At 39.8% G+C, this 22,857-nt stretch overlaps 3 protein-coding genes across 3 annotated transcripts; 1 reads left to right on the top strand and 2 right to left on the bottom strand.

The window, feature by feature from the left end:
• Nucleotides 1-267: 267 nt before the first annotated feature.
• LOC103319524 (gibberellin 20 oxidase 3-like) lies at nucleotides 268-2,076 on the bottom strand. The gene is made up of 3 exons (XM_089044648.1): nucleotides 1,485-2,076; nucleotides 1,042-1,363; nucleotides 268-806 (listed from the first exon to the last, which is right to left on the bottom strand). Exons 1-3 carry the CDS (start codon nucleotides 2,009-2,011, stop codon nucleotides 501-503), a joined length of 1,155 nt encoding a protein of 384 aa, XP_088900774.1. The 5' UTR covers nucleotides 2,012-2,076; the 3' UTR covers nucleotides 268-500.
• Nucleotides 2,077-12,259: 10,183 nt separating this feature from the next.
• Nucleotides 12,260-17,531, bottom strand: LOC148919465 (uncharacterized). Its single transcript, XM_089047042.1, is given in 7 exon segments — nucleotides 12,260-13,155; nucleotides 13,158-13,449; nucleotides 13,452-13,567; nucleotides 13,570-14,869; nucleotides 14,871-15,555; nucleotides 15,870-16,364; nucleotides 16,366-17,531. Coding segments are annotated over 7 exon segments (4,950 nt in total).
• A 2,616-nt stretch (nucleotides 17,532-20,147) lies between these two features.
• LOC103319463 (gibberellin 20 oxidase 3-like) lies at nucleotides 20,148-21,956 on the top strand. The gene is made up of 3 exons (XM_008221003.3): nucleotides 20,148-20,739; nucleotides 20,861-21,182; nucleotides 21,418-21,956. The coding sequence occupies exons 1-3, from the start codon at nucleotides 20,213-20,215 to the stop codon at nucleotides 21,721-21,723; spliced, it is 1,155 nt and encodes a 384-aa protein (XP_008219225.2). The 5' UTR covers nucleotides 20,148-20,212; the 3' UTR covers nucleotides 21,724-21,956.
• Nucleotides 21,957-22,857: the final 901 nt, after the last annotated feature.

Genomic DNA, 22,857 nt, shown 5'->3' with positions numbered 1-22,857 from the left:
CTAAGAAACTAATGTAAAAAAATGATCTATAAAACTAGATATCTATGAATTGATTGAACACAAAATAATGTAGTGGACTTCTCTATTTATAGAAGATGAAGAGCTATTTCCCAAAGTATGTGACTTAAAAAATGAACTTTGTTTCAAACTTGGATAGTCATTCCTTTTTCATTTTAATTTCCATTTAATAAAACTTCTAATAGTATTAATTAATATAATGGCTATAAAAACTACGAGGTGAAATTAGGCCTAGTCAGGAACCAATAGTTCATAATAATAGCTAGCTTTATTAAAGGGTAACACTCCAACAACAAAAACAACTTTTTTTTTTTTCCTTTTCAGAAGTTTTAACTTCTAGGATTTCGTTAATGTGGGTCATGCCAACAAGGACCGAAATAGATTAGAAAATAAAAAATTAAAAACTTTTTCTTGGTGCACTCCATGACATCTCCATGCCAGCTAGCTAGGGCTCTTCAATCTTCATAGACAGATGTAAATTATCATTGGGACGTTTTGAAATGGGTCGGTTTGAAATTGGAACGATCAGTAGAAAGGAACCAGTCGGTGAAGTTTTCGAGAGTAGTTTCGTTAACCCTGTAATGATTTTGAGTGAATTCAAGCAAATCTGACCATGTGAAATCCGGAAACTTTCTTGTGCCTCCCTCACTTTTGCGCACAAGTTCCTCTGCGGGCTTCACCACCTTGTCAGCTCTAGGACACATAAAGAAGACCAAAGACCTCCTCTCCTTGTGGCTGTTCACAGCAGCCCTGTGCAAGCAACTCCTGTATATGCCATTCGATAATGCCTGCAAGATTAATTAATACTCATAATTAGCACTAATTATAATTAATTACTAGTCAATTAAACTATTTAATTAATATTCAGTACATGCATGCACGCATGCATTTGTACATACATATATATCACCTTGATCGATGACAATACTCTAATTAATTAAGCTTAATTCATTTTTGAATGAATGAATGAATTAAATTAATTATAAAAGGGAAAGTGTTAGGATTAGAGTATACGTTACGTACCGCAAAGACATCGCCAATGTTGATGACTAGGGCACCAAGAACAGGACGAACCTTGTGCCATTTGTTGTCAACAAACACATCGAGCCCTCCAACCAGGTCTTGGTGAAGAATGGTGAGGGCATTAGGATCACAATGAGGTCCAGTTCCAAGAGAAAGATTTGGCTCTTGGCAAGTCGGATATAAGTTGGTTCTCATGATAGACACAGCATCTTCAAAGAACTCTCTGTAGAGCATCCGATCCACTCCCAACCCGATTGCCAAGAGTTCCATAATTGAAAGAGACAAAGAGTGCATTGCTTCACTATACTTTTGATACACCAACCTACGTACAAAAAGGAAGCCCAAAAATTAATTAAGAGTACGTGGTCTATAAAATTTAAGACCTAACTATAATAACATGTAATACGTACATACATATAACATTACTCATGTGTCCTACTTACCCTGTTTGTTCGAAATCCCTGCTTATGGTGAATTTGAAGTAATCGGCTACGGTTTTTTCTGGACCGTTCTGGAAAGCAAAAGAAAAAGTTTCCTTCCATGGCAAATTGGATGAAAATCGATCCATATGGGCACCCGAATAGCCATAAGGGCTACCAGGACGCCTCTGTACCTTTATTTTCTCCTCGATGGGAAGATTGAAGAAATCATCCACATGATCATAAGCGAGTTGGATGAGATCTGCATCAACCCTATGGTTGGTCACTTGGAAAAAGCCGTGGCTCAAGCAAGAAGACCTAATGAGCTTGGCAGCATTCTCGGTTGCCACAACATCACCATTGAAGAAGCCCTCAAGATCCACTACTGGCGCATTCAGCTCTTCTTGAGCGGAAGCCGCGTCCTCCTCAGGCCATTTGAAATTAGCAGGCACATGGGATTGTTTTTGCAGGTAATTTGAGTCAATAAAACGGGAACCATCCTTTGCTGTAGGAGGAGGAGAGGACAAGAGAACAGAGGGACTTGAAGCCATATTGGACAAGTTTCTTTTTTCTTTTTTGCTTAAGATTGAGAGAGACACGGACAATTGAGAATAGGTCGAGGTATGCAGGGAATTTATATACAATCCACATGGGGTGTGGGAAGACAACTCTATATCAAGGGAAATGTAATTCAGATCAATTTTTAGTAGTAATTATTCTTTTTGGGTATGTGCCGAGCATGTTTGGATAAAATGATTTAAAATGAAAGAATTTCATTGCTTTCCAGACAAATACAATTAACTTGTTTGGAAGAAAAAATAATGCAGTTAACTTGTATTATTGGTTTTTTCTGTGTACATACTATGTATAGTAATTTTCTCAATCTTACCAAACAAACGAAATAATTACTATACATATGGCAATTACTTTTGGCCATGTGGGGAGTTCTGTTCATTGTATAGAATTCATTTAAAACAAATTTGGATGTGTCTTTACATAGTATTATTTTCAAATAAAGTTTCATTAATTAGTATCTACTCCTTGTAATTTGGATATGTACAATGTATTTGAAATAACTATATACAGTGCATCACATCTGATACCGATGAACTTGCTACGAGCAAGAGAGAAGAGGAATGGTGAAATTGTTAATTTGGTTGAATAGGCTTTTGCCATTTTGGTTTTAATAGTATACCGCCATGGATGCATAATTGGCCATCCAAAGATATGCTATAGTCTAGACTTCAACATTTAATTTGATTAGAAATGGTTTGGGAGGTGTGTATTTAACTGTGTTACAAGTGTAATGATGAAATAATTATTCAAGACTTTGAGTGTTCTTTTTAATGAATTATATGTACACTTCTATACACTAATTTTGCAATTTCATCCACTTTGAGTTCTTCATTTTTGCATGTTGAATCCAACCATATAAAGAACATAAAATTTAAATTAATGGTTTGAAAGTTATAGGTCAAAAATAGGAAATAGGTCGAAATTGGAAAATAGAGAAAGTTCACAAATTCATCTCTGGCCAAAACGTGATAAACGGGTAATACCGTTGTGATAAGGTGGGGATACGGTGATACAGGAGTGATACAACAAATTTTATTTTGTTTTCTTTTATTTTCTCTTTGCTTGTTTTGTTATTACTATTTTATTAATTTTAAGTTTTTGTTTCTTTAATATATTTTTAAAAAATTAATTGGTCATAAGAGCCGACTTTTGGTAACCCCAATGAGGAACCTCCGTCAATACAGTGTCTAGGAGTTCTTTAGGCAACACCTTCAGTGTCTAAGAAGGTTTGGGTTTTAAGCGAGAACATTGTGACCTCTGCAACCTTCCTGGAACCCATGGCAGTGTTTTCAGAGGCCCTTAACTGGTCATCCTTGAGTTGCTTGTATATTTGTGTGTCCATAAAATAAATTAAAATTTATATATAAAAAAAAGTTTAACATAAATAATAATTTAAGTTTGTTTGTTTTTTTTTTATATTTAAAGTTTACAATTTGTGACTTCTTTGTTTTTGTTTTTGTTTTTTGTATTTTTTTTAAAATACAACCGATAGTCAACTAAATTGTTGAAACTGGAAAACAGAGAAAGTTCATAAATTCATCTCTGGCCTAAGCGTGGTAAGCGGGTGACACTGTAGTGATAACGTAGGGATACAGTGCTGATATAGGAGTGATACAACAATTTTTATTTGTTTTCTTTTATTTTCTTGCTTGTTCTGTTATTATTATTTTAGTAATTTTAAGTTTTTGTTTCTTTAATATATTTTTAAAAAAATTAAATTAAAATCAAAATTTTAATTGGTCATATGAGCAGACTTCTGGTAATCCTAGTGAGGAACCTCCGTCTATACAGTGACGAGGATGAGGGATGATAATCAGATGGCGAGTGATGCCATGACACTGCAAGTGCAAAGTGCGTCATCTGTTGCAAGTGTGGGGCATTGCCTCATTGTGAAATCACATGAGATGTAGGTGCTAAGAGCTCAGTTGGTGGCAGAGTGGAGTTTGGTTGAAGATTATCAGCGTGTTATAAGGAGTTTGAAAAGGGAGAGGGCAAAGATGGCGGAGGCTAGTCAACTTCAGCTTGAAATATTATAGGAAGAGAATCAAAAGCTATCAAAGGCGGTGAATTTTTACTCTCAAGACATGCAAAAATAGTTGGAGGCCCTAGAGCGACTGGATAAACGCAAACAATGAGATCACGACGCAAGTGCTGCTCAAGCTAAGGGTGTGATCTTTGGGAGCTCAAGTGATGAGCGACAAAAAGCTGTGCGTGAAAATCCAAGTTAAGAGGTCCAGAAGTCCAAACTAAAGGCTTCTATTGTGGAATTAGAAAGCGCGCCATGATGTGTGTTTTTTTTTTTTGGGGTATTTTTTAATATTATTTGATTTAATTTTTTTTTATATAATTAATATAGTCCCATGTTTCCTCCTTTAAAAAAAAATGTGAAAATAAATAAATTTTTTATTTTTATTTTAACGACACTAAAAAAGATACTAACTGATCACACAACTTAAAAACAGAGACTAACTTATAAAGAAAATAACTAAACAAAAACAAAAACAAAGAAGTCACTGTAAACACGAATTTCCTGCGACAAATGAGACAAGAACACGTGTACAAAGTAATATTTGTATTTATGAAATTTAAGGTTACAATCTCTGTATTGAATCCTCTGATTCGATCTCCAAAATGTATAAAGAAAATTTGTGTTTGATGCAAGGGTCGTAGAGACTTGATCTTGATCAAATGGGTAGCACAAGGCTTGTTTGGTGTTTGGGATTTTCTAGGGTGGAGGAACCGGCACGTATTTGTTGTGCTTGGCGGCTCTTCCAAAGTGTAGGTGAAGAATGCAGGGAGTTTTCTGCTTCTTCTCAATGCTAGGTTTTTTCTGGCCCTTCTTTCGTCTTCAAGCCTCCTATTTATAGGCTCTTGTAGGATGTTTGACCTAAATAACTTTCCCTATTTAAAACCTTGTTTTGTGGGATTTTGATTTGATTTAAATCAATTCCCATAATCTGGCAATTTAACCAGATTATCTTCAATTGATTGACCTGATTAATATTTGATTTAAATCAAAGTCAATCACAGAAGATTCTTTCCCTTAATTTTGTCTTCATCTTGAACCGTCTGATGCACTCCGTCGGATGTCGCCACGTGTCACCTTTTTGACAGTTAATCCGATTTTGATGAGTCACACGCCACATGGGCGAATTATGGAGCCCACAATTTAATCCACTGAACCCTAATTATTTTCTCGTCCAACGAAATTTATTGCATCAAAATTTCTTTGTCTACAAATTGCCCCCACTTCATGATGCATTGTAAACATGTGCTTTGTTGCATGTAGGAGGTGCAGCTTGAAGTGTTCTTTTTTTTGGGTGATATCACTAAACTAAATAATATCCAATATTAAACCCTATTTCCAACGTTGGCTTTTTATTTCCCACGTTGGTTTTTTTTTTTTTTGGGTGATATCACTAAACTAAATAATATCCAATATTAAACCCTATTTCCAAAGTTGGCTTTTTATTTCCCACGTTGGTTTTTTTTTTTTGGGTGATATCACTAAACTAAATAATATCCAATATTAAACCCTATTTCCAACGTTGGCTTTTTATTTCCCACGTTGTTTGTTTGTTTGTTTGTTTGTTTTTTTGTTGTTGTTGATATTATTATGCTTAATAATATCCAATATTGATAAGATCTTGTGAATCAAGATATAAAATCCAATATTTTCCTAAACTAGGAACAAGAAACCCTAGCATCACCAGGAGCTTTGACGGTCTTTGGCTTCTTTAAATTGAACTACGTTTATGAACATTGAGATCAACCAAATAGAACTGCAGAAAAACTCCTCTTGTCAGGCAAGAAGGTCTACAACTTTGAAGTTTGCATCCTCCGAATTTTCAGCAACCAAAGTGGTGAGAGTTGCTTCTTTTTCTTCGTTGTCTGATTCTTTCATATATATATATATATATATATATATATATATATATATGCCTTCTTGTAGCCAGCAGAACAAAGAAAACTAACATTGGAATTTTTAATTTTATGTTTATAGCCATCAGAACTCACCGTTTTGGGCATATCAAGAGACTTCATGGATGAATAGCAAATTCTCAATTGGTATGATGAACAGAAAATTCCCTTGGCATACGAATTTACTATGCTTGCATCAGTTTTTGTCTATTTTGCTCTTTTTTTTTTTTTTTTTAATAAGGTGGAAAAGCTGGTAGGTTCAACCTGCGTGCATTGCGGAGGTCTGGAAGGTTGGCGGCTTAAGCACGCATGCGTTGGGCTCGAAGTGGAAGCATGGGGCCTTGACCTTGGTGTGCGACGTGGGCTGGCGCTAGGAGAAGGCGCTAGGCCTTGTCTGGAGTTGGAGTGAGCGAGCAGGGGAATGCGGGCCACGAGCTGAGCTGGAGTGAGCGGGCGGGGAGACGCGGGCCACGAGATGGAGTGGGGCCAGGCCACGATGGGCCTTGGGTGAGGCGCGGGCTGCAGGAGAAGATGGGCACGATCTTGGCGTGACATGGGCCTCCATCTGAAATTGGGACTGGCGCTGGTGGAGAAGTGGGCAAATTGGGCTGCCACCATTCGACAGGCTGGTCCAAGCACTCGAAATAACCCTTTTGTTTTTGTTTTTTTGTTTTTGTTTTTTTGTTTTTTTGTTTTTGTTTTTTTGTTTTGTTTTTTGTTTTGTTTTTGTTTTGTTTTGTTTTTGTTTTTTTGGGCACATCAATTTCTCTTTCAATCATTTTTTAATATTATTTTATATGATGATATTTATACATATATATATTTTTTACAATAGGTACTTTGAAAGAAAGTGAAGAACGTAGACGTCCTATATCGCTTGGGTTTGATCCATCTCTCCGACTTGGTGATAACCCGCTCAAGCGCTTAGGCTTTACGTAAGTGGAGCACGAGTGAAGAACGTAGACGTCCTATACCGCTTGAGTTTGATCCATCTCTTCGACTTGGTGATAACCCGCTCAATTGCTTAGGCTTTATGTAACTGGAGGACAAGTGAAGAACGTAGATGTCCTATACTGCTTCGGTTTGATCCATCTCTCCGACTTGGTGATAACCCGCTCAAGCGCTTAGGCTTTACGTAAGTGGAGGACAAGTGAAGAACGTAGACGTACGTCCTATACCGCTTGGGTTTGATCCATCTCTCCGACTTGGTGATAACCCGCTCAAGCGCTTAGGCTTTATATAGGGGAAGGCGAGTGAAAATTGTTTCTCGAGACATTCCACCTTTACCCGGCTTTTCAAACTTATACAAGTAAGCTTTTTTTTTTTTTTTTTTTTTAAGTATGAAATCACCAGCCTAATACTGAATATTGTTTCATGTCGCTCATCTTATACAGATGGCCTTCTTCAAGTGTTTCAAGAAAGGCACCGTTACTATTCTTGAGGATGAAAGTGATGACAGGGACGAAGGTACCACATTGCTTATAGGTGCGCCGCTTTTAGCTTCGGAGGTATTAGAGGTGGACAACTCTCTTCATATTCCGTCTTGGTCCCAAGAGATGTTTTGTCAACTGAGCAGCTTCAAAAAATCCAAGTCTACAGGTAGGAACCTTCACTCCACTATTTTACAATTAAAATCCTCGCATCATACAGAGACCGATTCATTAGGGGCATTCGAACTTCTTAGCGATCGAATCCATAATGGAGTAGTGAATTGGGGTTCTGTTCTCCCGACGACTGGTGAATCTACATTCACCGAATATTACTGGGAATGACTTGAAGATGTGCTAGGTAGAAATACCTAGATTCTTAAGAGCGCTGGTTTATATAATGCGGTGTTTGCCTCATTATTTAGCTATGATCGACATGCTCCAGTCGTCCGAGCCTTTTGCGAGTATTAGTGTCCTGCGACAAATACTCTTCATACGTCACAAGGAGAAATGTCCATTTCCCTTTGGGATCTCCATGAAATCGGTGGTCTCCCTATTACAGGTCGCTTTTATGATGAGGTTATTCCATCCGCTGAGAGTCTTAACAGGAAGGACCATAAAGGCGTGTCTTATATCGCACACATTTGTCGCTACTTGTTCCTAGCATATCACAAACTTTTATAGGATTCTAAGGGGAAATCTGGAGTGAGAATGACTGCTTGGATAAAGTACTGGTATCGAGGACCATTCAAGTACAAAAAGCCTTCAAGGAAAACCATACGAAACAAGTCACAAAAGCCAAAGGAAGATTTTGATCCGTCTGGTATCATCATGGAGGCACTGAAACGCACTGAGAAAGAAGAAGGTGTTTTTGAAGACTTGGGTATAACAGATGAAGACATGAAAATATCATACTTGGCTGCTTTTCTTGCTTGCTGGTTATGCAAATTTGTATTTCCCAAGGACGACGTAACTTTGATCGACCGGGGTTTTCGAAGTTGCTCGAATGGCGCACGGTGTATCATTTGGCCTAGCAGTTCCAGTATTGGCGCATTTACAAGGGGCTGAACGATATTTCTAGTGCAGATGATCCAGGAAATTGCACAACTATTCTAGTTTTCCATTATGTGTATGGATGGTTGGGCGATTACTTCGACACACATTTTACATCATCTTCCGAAAAGTCCATTCCTATCATGGCAAGGTTCTCAGGAAGACTTTCGGCAAAATTTTTTGAAGATTCGTCAGCTCGAGCTTTATTCCGGACTTGTGGTAAAGTGAAAATGAGTCGTCTGGCAAGAGTATTTTCAGAATGCAAACAACTGACTGATGAAGATCATATTTCTAAAGAAGACTTTGTGTATCTGATATGCCTTCGTTTGGGATTCGTTTCTCTACGACAGGAAAACTACCGAGTCATCCAACCTTATAGCCCGCACCGGTTCAGTAGACAATTTTGTTATGTACAACATGTGCTAGGAGAACTTAAAGATGACGTCCGGAATGGTACTGTGCTATCAGTGTACCCACGTTGGAAATCATGCTTGAAGATTGGCAGTGCATCTACAATAACACTACCCACTAAGGACAATATCCGGGAGTTTGCGGTCACATCCGACTATGTTATTCGGTGGTCGAAGGTGCATCGCTTTGAATCTACGAAATCAAATACAGTCTCAACTGTAGGCAAGTCGTCGTCGTTTTCTCAGCCAAGATCTCTTAAGTCTCAAGGCCACGAAGTTTCAGTTCATGATAAACTCACCCGGGGTAAAGCGCTCCAAGTTCATCCAGAAGTTGAAGGTAGTTCTACTACTCCTGCGCCTCAAGTTTAACACCTACTTCCGGTTGATGTTCCTTCAACTCAAGTCTTTAATGATAAAGGAAAAACAGAAAGTGTAGCAGATTCCCAGGAAGATTTCATTCCCTTTGGTCGACGCATTCGCCATTTGAAGCGAGGGCATATAAGCAGCAATGAAGACAGTGAAGTCAACTTTAGGCATAAGAAGACAAGTATCGAACCTCTTTATTGCGATCTGGACATTTCATACCTACTTGATGACACATTCTTTTGTGATGTACCCGCTATTTCACAACCAGTTCTAATGAACGAGGTATGTATTTTATTTCACCTTGAGCCTCCCTTTTTTTATACATATATATTAATTATATATATATATATATTAGGGAGAAGTAGTGCATCATGTCCCTACTGTGTCCGAGCTTGTACCATTTAATCATTTTCCTATCGAAGAGGAAAATGATGCTTTGCGCCCGATAAGTGGTTCAGGTGTTAGCCTAAGAGGTATGATTCCAATCTTTATCACGCTCCGTATTTAGAAATCTTTGATTCTACTTGCTTAACCATTACTTATCAATGTAGGTTCACTTGTGCATCAACATTTGTTAAAGCCGGCTACTCATGCATCAACCTCTGAAATGTCATGTGGGGAACCGAAATTAGGTGTTGCAGACAAAACCCTTCGCAAAGTAGTTTCCGTTATGGGCAACCAAATAAGGAACATAATCTTCAAGGCTTCGTTAGAAAGGCTTCCTTCATTCAAAGATGAGATTGGCAAGTTGTTGACTACCCTTGACAATGTAGGGGCGGACGTCTCATCCCTACGAGCTATGATTGATGCACTTATGGTGACCGCAGTTGACTATTGTTCTGCACACTCTGTTTACTCCCAAAAGCTGTCTCTCGAGGTTCAAAGTGATCGTTTAGCTGCTGTCGACTCTTCACTTTCTGTTACCTTGGCTCTGCAACAAGCTGAAGAGGTTCATCAATTTTCGATACTTGAGTCTATTAAATCTGCCAACATACGTATGGAGGAGTTGAAGAGAGAACAAGAGCAATTAGAGTCAAGACTGCGTCAATTAAACGAATCACTTTCAAAGAGTGATGCAGAACTTTCTTATCATCATGGTGAGGTTGCCCGTTTGAAAGAGGATAAGATTGCAGTTGAAGAAGCTCCTGTATTATCCACTGTCGATGCTGAGATTTTAGATGCGTTACAAGTTTCTTTTGAGAGATTGCGTAACGGCTTCAAGGACTTGTCTTGGGAATAGCAAACTTTTGTTGTTGTAAACTTTCTTTGCTTTATTTATATTTCTCTTTGAACTTGTCAAAGTGTTGATATTTACTAGTTAACTTTCATAATGAAATAAAAGCACTTTCTTATTTCATCATTTTTTGTCAAATGGTTCGGATTGATGAGGAAACCCTTTGTTTTTATTTTGATGTGATTGAACTTGGAATTATTTATCCAAGCTGCCTAAGTACCCTTGGTGAAAAGGGATCAAGTCATCACGTAGTTCAAGGGACTTTTTTTTTTGGTGTCCTAACTTTTGCTTGAACCGCTCTTTCGGGTTTTCAGTTCAACGGACTTTCTTGTGCTCTAACTTTTGCTTGGACCGCCCTTTTGGGTTTTCAATCCAACGAGCCCTTTTTTTTTGTGCTCTAACTTTTGCTTGGACCGCCTTTTTGGGTTTTCAATCCAACGAGCCCCTTTTTTTTGGTGTGCTCTAACTTTTGCTTGGACCGCCCTTTCAGTTTTCAATCCAACGAGCCCTTTTTTTGGTGTGCTCTAACTTTTGTTTGGACCGCCCTTTCGGGTTTCAATCCAACGAGCCCTTTTTTTTTTTGATGCCGTACGCAGTTTAGGCTCATGCGGGCCAGGAGCTTGGTATCATTTCATGCGTAGTATCGTTTCAAGAACTTTTCGTTGATAGGACCGACTCTTAAACCGTCCTCGGCTACGATCTTGTAAGCTCCACTTGTGTACACTTCTCGAACTACGTAGGGCCCATCCCATTTCGAAGTAAACTTGCTTCCGGTTTTGTGTGTTGTGATGATAGGTCTACGTAATGCGAGAACAAGATCTCCTACTTGAAAAGACCTGGGGCGAACCTTCTTGTTAAAAGCATTCGAAAGCCGAGCTTGATAACACTCTAAGCATTGTTGCACTTCGAATCTCTTTTCGTCTAGTGCTTCTAACTCTTGGAGACGTAACTTTGCATTCTCTTCATCAGTCAATCCCTCCTGTACGACCATCCTCAATGATGGAATTTGACTTTCTAGAGGCAAGACTGCTTCCACGCCATACACGAGTGAGTATGGTGTAGCCTGAGTAGGCGTCCGGTATGTCGTCCGATAAGCCCACAATGTTTCATTTATCCTTTCATGCCAATCTTTCTTGGTTCTTCTAACAACTTTCTTCAACGGGTTGCAAAGAGTTTTGTTGAACGCCTCCGCAAGACCATTGGCTGGGGCGTTGTACATTGAAGAGTTGTGTTGTTTGAAATCGAAGTCTTCACACAATTTATCCATCAACCGGTTCGAGAATGGCTTTCCATTATCTGTGATGATGTAGCGCGGCACACCATACCGATGAATGATATTCACTTTGATAAAGTTCACTACGTTTTCTTTCTTCACTTCCTTTAAAGGTACAGCTTCTGCCCATTTTGAAAAGTAGTATGTGGCTGCAAGAATGTAAGAATGACCATCAGAAGATTTGGGTGCTATTGGTCCCACCACATCAAGGCCCCACGCATCAAATGGCCATGAAGTAATTGTAGGATGTAGCGGCTCCGGCAGCTGATGTATGAAGTTGGCATGGAATTGACATGCTTGACATTTCTTCACATAATCCATGCAATCCTTGACCATAGTCGGCCAATAGTAGCCCATCCTCTTTATTTGGAAATGTAGCTTTGGCCCTGATTGATGAGCTCCGCAAATACCTGAGTGAGCCTCCTCCATCGAGCAAAGTTCACTTAAAGAGAATAAGTAGGGCAATACGTGTCTCTCGGGTGACAGGAAGACCACACCAGCCCCCGCCCCATCTTTACGAGCCGATCCGTCAAAAAACATCATCCAAACAGGAGAAATGTCACAAAGAAGACTTGTTCGTCGGGTAAGTCATCTGAAATTTCCCAGTCTGCTGGAATTGGATGATCGGCTAGGAAATCTGCAACAGCTTGCCCCTTTACCGCCTTTGCTGGAGTGTAGATGATTTCATATTGATTGAGAAGTAATGCCCACTTGGCCAAACGCCCCGTCAAGACTGGTTTTGACATAACGTACCTCATCGGGTCAGCTCGTGCAACTAGATGAACTGTGAACGCTTGCATGTAGTGCCTTAACTTTTGAGTAGCAAAGACAAGTGCAAGACACATCTTTTCTATAGGCGTGTAGTTCAATTCGGGACCAGTAAGAGTTCGGCTTAGATAAAAGAGTGCTTGCTCCTTATGTGACTCATTCTCTTGCGCCAACAGGGCTCCAATTGACCTCTCTTGAGCCGCAATGTACAATATGAGTGGTTTGCCTGGAATAGGAGCTCCTAACAGTGGTGAACTTGATAAGTACTTCTTTATACTTTCAAATGCATTGTGACAAGCTTCATCCCAAACAAATGGAACATCTTTTTTCATAAGGCGACTGAACGACTGACACCTTCCTGCTAAATTTGAGATGAATCGCCGAATGAACGTGAGACGCCCTTGTAAACTTTTCAACTCACGTAAATTTCTTGGCTTAGGCATACCTCGGATGACTTTAATCTTAGTCTGGTCTACTTCGATGCCTCGATGTTTAACGATGAAACCAAGAAATTTACCTGACGTGACGCTGAAAGCACACTTCAAAGGGTTCATCTTGAGTTGGTATTTCCGCAATTTGTTAAACACCATTCTCAAGTCTTTCAAATGATCTTCTCTTCTTTTTGACCTAATCACCAGGTCATCAACGTAGCACTCGACATTCTTAGAAGCATGTCACCAAAGATCTTTTGCATTGCACGTTGATAGGTCGCACCTGTATTCTTGAGGCCAAATGGCATCACTTTGTAACAGTAAATTCCTTTCGGAGTGCGGAAGGCTGTGAGTTCTTCGTCCTTTGGTGACATTCTTATTTGATTGTATCCAGATGAACTATCCATGAAAGATAAGGCTTCATGACCTGTGGTTGCATCAACCATGAGCTCAATTATGGGCAATGGAAAGTCATCCTTCGGGCAAGCCTCGTTTAAGTCTCGGAAGGCAACACAAATATGAATTTGTCCAGTGATTTTCTTTTTCCCGGAACGATGTTCGCTATACACGTCTGGTATTTCACCTCTCTAATAAATTCGGCGACAATCAACTTGTCAACTTCGGCTTCGATTTGACTTAGGAGCTCGGGCGGAAGCGACGTTGAGTTTGCTTGATTGGGCGTGTTCCAGGTTTGACTGCAAGGTGATGGACAACAACTTTCGGATCAAGGCCTGACATCTCCTTGTACGTCCAAGCAAAGACATCTTTATACTCAAGTAGTAGTTGATGATAGGACTCCTCTTCACTAGGATTCAAAAGTGCACTGACGTAGATAGGTCTTGGGTCTTCATTTGTGCCCAGATTGAGTTCTTTTAGTTCATCAACAATCGCTTGGCCTCCATTTTCTAATGCGGAAGGAGCATCATGAACCTCCTCCTCGAAAGGTTCCTCTTCGTCGAGCTCTTTGATCGTAACGTGATGAACAGCTAGAACCTCCGCTTCTTCATCGTCACTTTTGTTTTGCTGACTCAAAGTTTCACGAGTTTGTATGATTATTCGTCGTTTCACTTTGAGTTGGTCACCTGAAGTTACGTCTAATGTAGAGTGACGTTTCATACGTGACGGGATTAAGCTCCGAATTTCATTGTCTTCCGTTGAATCGACATGAACTCTAGTTTTAAATTCTTGCTGATTTTTCTCTTCAGACGACTTGCTTGGAACTCCAAGTCTTTCTAGCGCCGATCTGCATGGGGTTGATTGAATTCCCATTTGACTATCATGCCCAGTTATCCTTTTGAACACAGAAGGTTGTGATGTTGATTCTTTGATGCGGCTGGCTGAGGTCCGCTGGGTAGGCTTAGCTAAACGATCGAACACTGAGGCTCTCTTAATAGCCTTTGGTTCTTCTTCTTCCTCAACCACTTCGACACTAATATGTTGAGCTTCTGCTTTCTTTTCTTTTCTTCTAGCAGAGATCTTGACAGGTGCGACAGGAGTAAAACCTAGGCCTGCTCTAGCTGAGTCAATTGTGTAACCTTGATCTTTCAAATTCTTTTGGGTTTCGCTAAGGCCATGCTTCCTTTCTCCTGTGACATCTGGATTAAGCTCTATCATCGAAGAAGATAAGCTGAAGTCATAACCTGCCTTTGACATGAGCTTATAAGCATTAGGGTCAAAACTTTCTTTTGTTCTTGTGACCGGAAGAGATTTGTGTCTTGTTGCCTCTTGTGATGGTCTGACGAACCCTGGTACCGAAGATTTCGAAACATCTGAATTATTCAACTTGGGTAAAGGTATGGTTGTCGACTCCTTCAAGAACTTCATGTCGCTCTCTCCCCATTTCCTTGGCTTTACTTCTTCTCCAAATGGGAATTGTCCTTCCTTTTGTCGAGATGATGAGACATAGCAGAGGACGGGAGTAGACACCTTCCGTGAATCTGTCGGTGAGGATCCCACCAGACAAAGTGCTTTTTGACTTCTTCGAAACATTCTCTGCAGCAGGAGGGCACTTTGAATGCTTTTCTCTTCTTGTCATGGCTTTTCCTGTTGAGTGAACCTCCACGGGAATAACTTCAGATACCACGTCTTCATCCATGTAAAATTTGGCGTCCGCGAAGTAAGACTCGGCTTCAATAAATGGTTTGACGTCACCCAAGATTTTCTTTACTCCTCCTTTGTAAAATTTGAAACATTGATGTAAGGTTGAAGGCGCTATCCCATTTTCATGCACCCATGGCCTTCCTAATATGAGATTGTAGGAGGTCTTAGCATCAATAACGTGAAATAGGGTGTTTGACTTTAAATCGCCTATCATGAGCTCAATTCTGATCATGCCCATAGCTCTTTGTCCTCCTTGATTGAAGCTTTGAATCATGAGACGACTGCGAGACGATTCGTCCATGGTGATGTCTAACTTCATCATCATGGATTTAGACATGATGTTCACTGCTGAACCTCCGTCCACAAGCATGCGACTAAGTTTTTGTTCTCGCACATACCCTGACACGAAAAGCGGACGATTATGTGGTTTAGATCCTAACAAGAGGTCTTCATCGGTGAATGTGATGAAAGCGCACGTTGCGCAGCAAGTAGCATGGTCTTGAGGCTCAGGCTCTAATTCTCCGGTCCTCCTTATCCTATTTGGTTAGATATCGAGATCCATTAATGCTTTTACCAATGCTACACGTATGACTTCAGGGAGTTCCACTGCTTCTTCAATATTTGAATACGCTGGTGGATTTTCTGCCTGTGTTGAGACCTCTCGCTCCTCATGAGTTTCATATCTTCCTTCTGAGGCATCTTCGCCATCTACCTGATAGCAAGTTGTCATATGGACTGTCTCCGTTGGCCCTCTTACAAAGAACACTTTGGGAAAGTATTCTCCTAGCATAACTGGAGTTCGTGACCCTTGGATTAATGGTCCATCTTCTTGTTCGGAGCCTCTCTTCACCATCTGTCTGGTTTTGTTTTTAGAATGTTGGTGCGAGCCTCTCTTTCGCTGCTCCTTCTTTGGTTGAGCATTTTGTCATTGAGAATGCGCCGTACGAGACTTCGTCGAGTAACGAGCGTCCATCCTTCATTGTCATCAAAAGATGAGTCACCAACAAAGCCATCACCACATTGATTGTTTGGTTCGCCCACCACTTCTTTTGTACATAGATCAGCCTTCTGGTGTATGCCCCTTATATATTGAAACTCCGATCTTTTTGACAATACAGGCAACGGCACCGGCTCAAAGGATCCGAACACAATTGTGGCAACGTTCACCTCCGCAATTTCGTCAATATCCAACTCAATCCTTCCTTGCCTAGCTAAGTTCATAATTAGCTCCTTCAACACGAAACACTTTTCTACTGGATGGCTGGCAATTCTGTGGTATTTGCAAAATTTAGGGTCGTTGACCCGGTTCATCTCCTCAGGCCGCTTACATTCCGCAATTCGATCACCTTCTTTTCAGCAAATCCTCAAGCATACCTGCGACATCGGAGTCGGGAAAAAGGTACGTTTTCTCCTCTAATTCCTTCAAGGTGCGCCGACGTCTATCTACCTCTCGGGATGACTCCATCCTTTTGACTTCCCTCTTCTTATCTCGGGTGAAGATTTTGACCGGGACAGTGTTGATTGTCATTGCTTCCTTGGAAGGCTTCTTGACCGGCTTATCTATCTTTTGTCCAAAGACTTTCTCCTTTTTATGATCGATGACGGGCTCATGCTTTCCTCCGTGGCTGGCAATGCTTAACTCCATATCGTGGGCATGAGTGGCTAGCTCCTCAGACGTGCGGGGTTTAATTCCTTGTAGAATGTAGAGTAACCCCCAATGCATCCCTTGAATGCACATCTCAACTGCTGATATCTCCAAAAGTCTATCTTTACAATCCAAGCTTAATGAACGCCATCGATTGATGTAATCAACGACAGGTTCATCTTTCCATTGCTTGGTATTCGTGAGTTCCATCATACTCATGGTGCGACGAGTGCTATAGAATCTGTTCAAGAATTCTCGCTCCATTTGGTCCCAACTGTCAAGGGACTCGGACTCTAAGTCTACATACCAATCAAATGCATTTCCCTTCAGGGACCGAACAAATTGTTTCACCAGGTGGTCGCCCTCCGTTCCAGCATTGTTGCATGTTTCGACCAAGTGTGCAATGTGTTGTTTTGGATTGCCCTTTCCATCGAATTGTTGGAACTTGGGAGGTTGATATCCCGTCGGCATCCGCAAGTTGTCTATCCTCCTGGTGTATGGCTTAGAATACATGAGCGTGTCTTGGGAAGGTGCTCCGTATTGAACTCTGATGGTGTTTGCGATCATGTCCTGAAGTTGTTGGAGTGACAAAGAACCCACCGAGGCGGTGTCAATTTTTTCGTGCGACTTCTCACCCGACTCTGTTTCATGACCCAATCCTTTCTTGCTGGATTCAGCCTCATGATGTGGTCCTTTCTTGTTTGCATCTTGACCAGGCTCCTTATCATGATGTGCTTCCCACTTGTTGATGAGAGAAGCAATCTGCGCATCCTTCTCTTCGACCATCTTCGTCAATTTCATGACCGCTTCGCTCATATGGGTCAGCTGTTCTTCAATAGACATTGCTCCCGTCACCATAACCGGCATGGCCATAGAATATGACTCACCTATAGACGCCGAGGCAATCTTCTTCTGTTGGTCGTCGGCGGGGATCCATGGTATGAGCACGTGCTCGAGTCGGCGTCTGAAATAGGCGAGGGGGAACGTTCTCTTGAATTCTTCGAGCCCGAAAAACTCCTTTCTTCATTCCGAGAGTTTCTCTCATCCGCCGGGGAGGTATTCTTCTTTGCCCTTAAAGAGGCTAGATTGATAACCATTCACGCCTTCGGTTCACGTCTTTCACCTTGGCTTGAGTCGGTATAGAAGTGACTTGTGGAATTGCGGATATCGCCTTGGCCTTGCTCCGGGTGACGACCGCAGCAGAATCTCCGCTTGAGAAGGAGGCGCTCACGCTTTTCCCTTTCGCCACAGGAACGGTTTGAATCTTCTTAGAGGCCATCGTGTTTCCCTTGTTGGTTGATTTTGGAACTGGAAAAAGAGATGAGAGGTAGAGATAGTCCCACTGGGCGTGCCAAATTTGTAAACACGAATTTCCTGCGACAAATGAGACAAGAACACGTGTACAAAGTAATATTTGTATTTATGAAATTTAAGGTTACAATCTCTGTATTGAATCCTCTGATTCGATCTCCAAAATGTATAAAGAAAATTTGTGTTTAATGCAAGGGTCGTAGAGACTTGATCTTGATCAAACGGGTAGCACAAGGCTTGTTTGGTGTTTGGGATTTTCTAGGATGGAGGAACCGGCACGTATTTGTTGTGCTTGGCGGCTCTTCCAAAGTGTAGGTGAAGAATGCAGGGAGTTTCTGCTTCTTCTCAATGCTAGGTTTTTTTCTGGCCCCCTCTTTCGTCTTCAAGCCTCCTATTTATAGGCTCTTGTAGGATGCTTGACCTAAATAACTTTCCATATTTAAAACCTTGTTTTGTGGGATTTTGATTTGATTTAAATCAATTCCCATAATCTGGCAATTTAACCAGATTATCTTCAATTGATTAACCTGATTAATATTTGATTTAAATCAAAGTCAATCACAGAAGATTCTTTCCCTTAATTTTGTCTTCATCTTAAACCGTCTGATGCACTCCGTCGGATGTCGCCACGTGTCACCTTTTTGACAGTTAATCCGATTTTGATGAGTCACACGCCACATGGGCGAATTATGGAGCCCACAATTTAATCCACTGACCCTAATTATTTTCTCGTCCAACGAAATTTATTGCATCAAAATTTCTTTGTCTACAGTCAGAAATTGTAAACTTTAAATATAAAAAAAAAAAAACCAAACTTAAATTTTTATTTATGTTAAACTTTTTTATATATATAAATTTTAATTTATTTTATGGACACACAAATATACAAGCAACTCAAGGATGACCAATTAAGGGCCTCTGAAAACACTGCCATGGGTTCCAGGTAGGTTGCAGAGGTCACAATGTTCTCGCTTAAAACCCAAACCTTCTTAGACACCGAAGGTGTTGCTTAAAGAACTCCTAGACACTGTATTGACTGAGGTTCCTCATTGGGGTTACCAAAAGTCGGCTCTTATGACCAATTAATTTTTTAAAAATATATTAAAGAAACAAAAACTTAAAATTAATAAAATAATAATAACAAAACTAGCAAAGAGAAAATAAAAGAAAACAAAATAAAAATTGTTGTATCACTCCTGTATCACCGTATCCCCACCTTATCACAACGGTATTACCCGTTTATCACGTTTAGGCCAGAGATGAATTTGTGAACTTTCTCTATTTTCCAATTTCGACCTATTTCCTATTTTTGACCTATAACTTTCAAACCATTAATTTAAATTTTATGTTCTTTATATGGTTGGATTCAACATGCAAAAATGAAGAACTCAAAGTGGATGAAATTGCAAAATTAGTGTATAGAAGTGTACATATAATTCATTAAAAAGAACACTCAAAGTCTTGAATAATTATTTCATCATTACACTTGTAACACAGTTAAATACACACCTCCCAAACCATTTCTAATCAAATTAAATGTTGAAGTCTAGACTATAGCATATCTTTGGATGGCCAATTATGCATCCATGGCGGTATACTATTAAAACCAAAATGGCAAAAGCCTATTCAACCAAATTAACAATTTCACCATTCCTCTTCTCTCTTGCTCGTAGCAAGTTCATCGGTATCAGATGTGATGCACTGTATATAGTTATTTCAAATACATTGTACATATCCAAATTACAAGGAGTAGATACTAATTAATGAAACTTTATTTGAAAATAATACTATGTAAAGACACATCCAAATTTGTTTTAAATGAATTCTATACAATGAACAGAACTCCCCACATGGCCAAAAGTAATTGCCATATGTATAGTAATTATTTCGTTTGTTTGGTAAGATTGAGAAAATTACTATACATAGTATGTACACAGAAAAAACCAATAATACAAGTTAACTGCATTATTTTTTCTTCCAAACAAGTTAATTGTATTTGTCTGGAAAGCAATGAAATTCTTTCATTTTAAATCATTTTATCCAAACATGCTCGGCACATACCCAAAAAGAATAATTACTACTAAAAATTGATCTGAATTACATTTCCCTTGATATAGAGTTGTCTTCCCACACCCCATGTGGATTGTATATAAATTCCCTGCATACCTCGACCTATTCTCAATTGTCCGTGTCTCTCTCAATCTTAAGCAAAAAAGGAAAAAAGAAACTTGTCCAATATGGCTTCAAGTCCCTCTGTTCTCTTGTCCTCTCCTCCTCCTACAGCAAAGGATGGTTCCCGTTTTATTGACTCAAATTACCTGCAAAAACAATCCCATGTGCCTGCTAATTTCAAATGGCCTGAGGAGGACGCGGCTTCCGCTCAAGAAGAGCTGAATGCGCCAGTAGTGGATCTTGAGGGCTTCTTCAATGGTGATGTTGTGGCAACCGAGAATGCTGCCAAGCTCATTAGGTCTTCTTGCTTGAGCCACGGCTTTTTCCAAGTGACCAACCATAGGGTTGATGCAGATCTCATCCAACTCGCTTATGATCATGTGGATGATTTCTTCAATCTTCCCATCGAGGAGAAAATAAAGGTACAGAGGCGTCCTGGTAGCCCTTATGGCTATTCGGGTGCCCATATGGATCGATTTTCATCCAATTTGCCATGGAAGGAAACTTTTTCTTTTGCTTTCCAAAACGGTCCAGAAAAAACCGTAGCCGATTACTTCAAATTCACCATAAGCAGGGATTTCGAACAAACAGGGTAAGTAGGACACATGAGTAATGTTATATGTATGTACGTATTACATGTTATTATAGTTAGGTCTTAAATTTTATAGACCACGTACTCTTAATTAATTTTTGGGCTTCCTTTTTGTACGTAGGTTGGTGTATCAAAAGTATAGTGAAGCAATGCACTCTTTGTCTCTTTCAATTATGGAACTCTTGGCAATCGGGTTGGGAGTGGATCGGATGCTCTACAGAGAGTTCTTTGAAGATGCTGTGTCTATCATGAGAACCAACTTATATCCGACTTGCCAAGAGCCAAATCTTTCTCTTGGAACTGGACCTCATTGTGATCCTAATGCCCTCACCATTCTTCACCAAGACCTGGTTGGAGGGCTCGATGTGTTTGTTGACAACAAATGGCACAAGGTTCGTCCTGTTCTTGGTGCCCTAGTCATCAACATCGGCGATGTCTTTGCGGTACGTAACGTATACTCTAATCCTAACACTTTCCCTTTTATAATTAATTTAATTCGTTCATTCATTAAAAAATGAATTAAGCTTAATTAATTAGAGTATTGTCATCGATCAAGGTGATATATATGTATGTACAAATGCATGCGTGCATGCATGTACTGAATATTAATTAAATAGTTCAATTGACTAGTAATTAATTATAATTAGTGCTAATTATGAGTATTAATTAATCTTGCAGGCATTATCGAATGGCATATACAGGAGTTGCTTGCACAGGGCTGCTGTGAACAGCCACAAGGAGAGGAGGTCTTTGGTCTTCTTTATGTGTCCTAGAGCTGACAAGGTGGTGAAGCCCGCAGAGGAACTTGTGCGCAAAAGTGAGGGAGGCACAAGAAAGTTTCCGGATTTCACATGGTCAGATTTGCTTGAATTCACTCAAAATCATTACAGGGTTAACGAAACTACTCTCGAAAACTTCACCGACTGGTTCCTTTCTGCTGATCGTTCCAATTTCAAACCGACCCATTTCAAAACGTCCCAATGATAATTTACATCTATCTATGAAGATTGAAGAGCTCTAGCTAGCTAGCATGGAGATGTCATGGAGTGCACCAAGAAAAAGTTTTTAATTTTTATTTTCTAATCTATTTCGGTCCTTGTTGGCATGACCCAGATTAACAAAATCCTAGAAGTTAAAACTTCTGAAAAGGAAAAAAAAAAGTTGTTTTTGTTGTTGTTGGAGTGTTACCCTTTAATAAAGCTAGCTATTATTATGAACCGTTTCATTCTTTGGGAACTGAAAGAACATCCAGTCATTAGTCCTGTACACTGCACGCTACCAAGTACGCCAACCAAGTCCTAGTACTTTTAACTTGCCCGCCTATTTACATCCAAACCAAAATAATCAACAATGGACTTTAGAAAGCATAAGTTGTAACCATTTGAGGGACCGCATAAGTCTCCTGTACTGGGTGTTGGCACATGATTTTCACCGACGTAAGTCTCCTCCGTCAACACTGCACTGAGGGTGGACCAGAGTTAATATGAGCCGCCGTCGTGGAGTGGGTGAATCAAAATGAGGTATTGGGCTGGGCAAACCTCAACTAATATTTCTAGGTATAAGACCATAACTTATATTTTCAGCCCACCAACAAAAGTCCATCTGCCATGCCCAACTATGTTGGTAACTTCTGTCTCGAATCCCTCCTCCGTACTGATTTATAAGAAATGACTATTGATCCTACATTATAAATCATTGGTGCTCTTAAAAGAGTTTTATTATTGGTAAATTTCGGTGAATTGGAAAGAATTTGGCTCGAGTAGGCCAAAATACCCTTCCACATGAGTGCAGTATAGTCAATACTTAACCGAATTGGAAGAGATTTGACAGAAATTGAAATGCGTTCTTTAATTTCTTTGAATTGAAAACTACAAGGTTAAATTTGACAAAATTGAAACTACATAAACAAAAGTGGTAAACCGGCAAATTAGAAGGATAAAAATGACTTTTTGCCAAATTATATATCAATGTTTATTATGAAAGTGGTAATGTAATGTGTATCTTTATTGATATACTTTTAAATTTAATTCGATGAAACATGACAAGCTCAATGAAATTGGATCTCTCTTTCTTACACACACACAAAAGATCAATCAATCAATAGCCAAGTAAGCTAAA

This window comes from Prunus mume, linkage group LG2, assembly GCF_029339155.1.
Source record: "Prunus mume cultivar Tortuosa linkage group LG2, ASM2933915v1, whole genome shotgun sequence".
In the NCBI taxonomy this organism is placed as follows: Eukaryota; Viridiplantae; Streptophyta; class Magnoliopsida; order Rosales; family Rosaceae; genus Prunus; species Prunus mume.
Note: the sequence above shows the minus strand (reverse complement) of the source record. Positions and strands in the feature narration are given on the sequence as shown.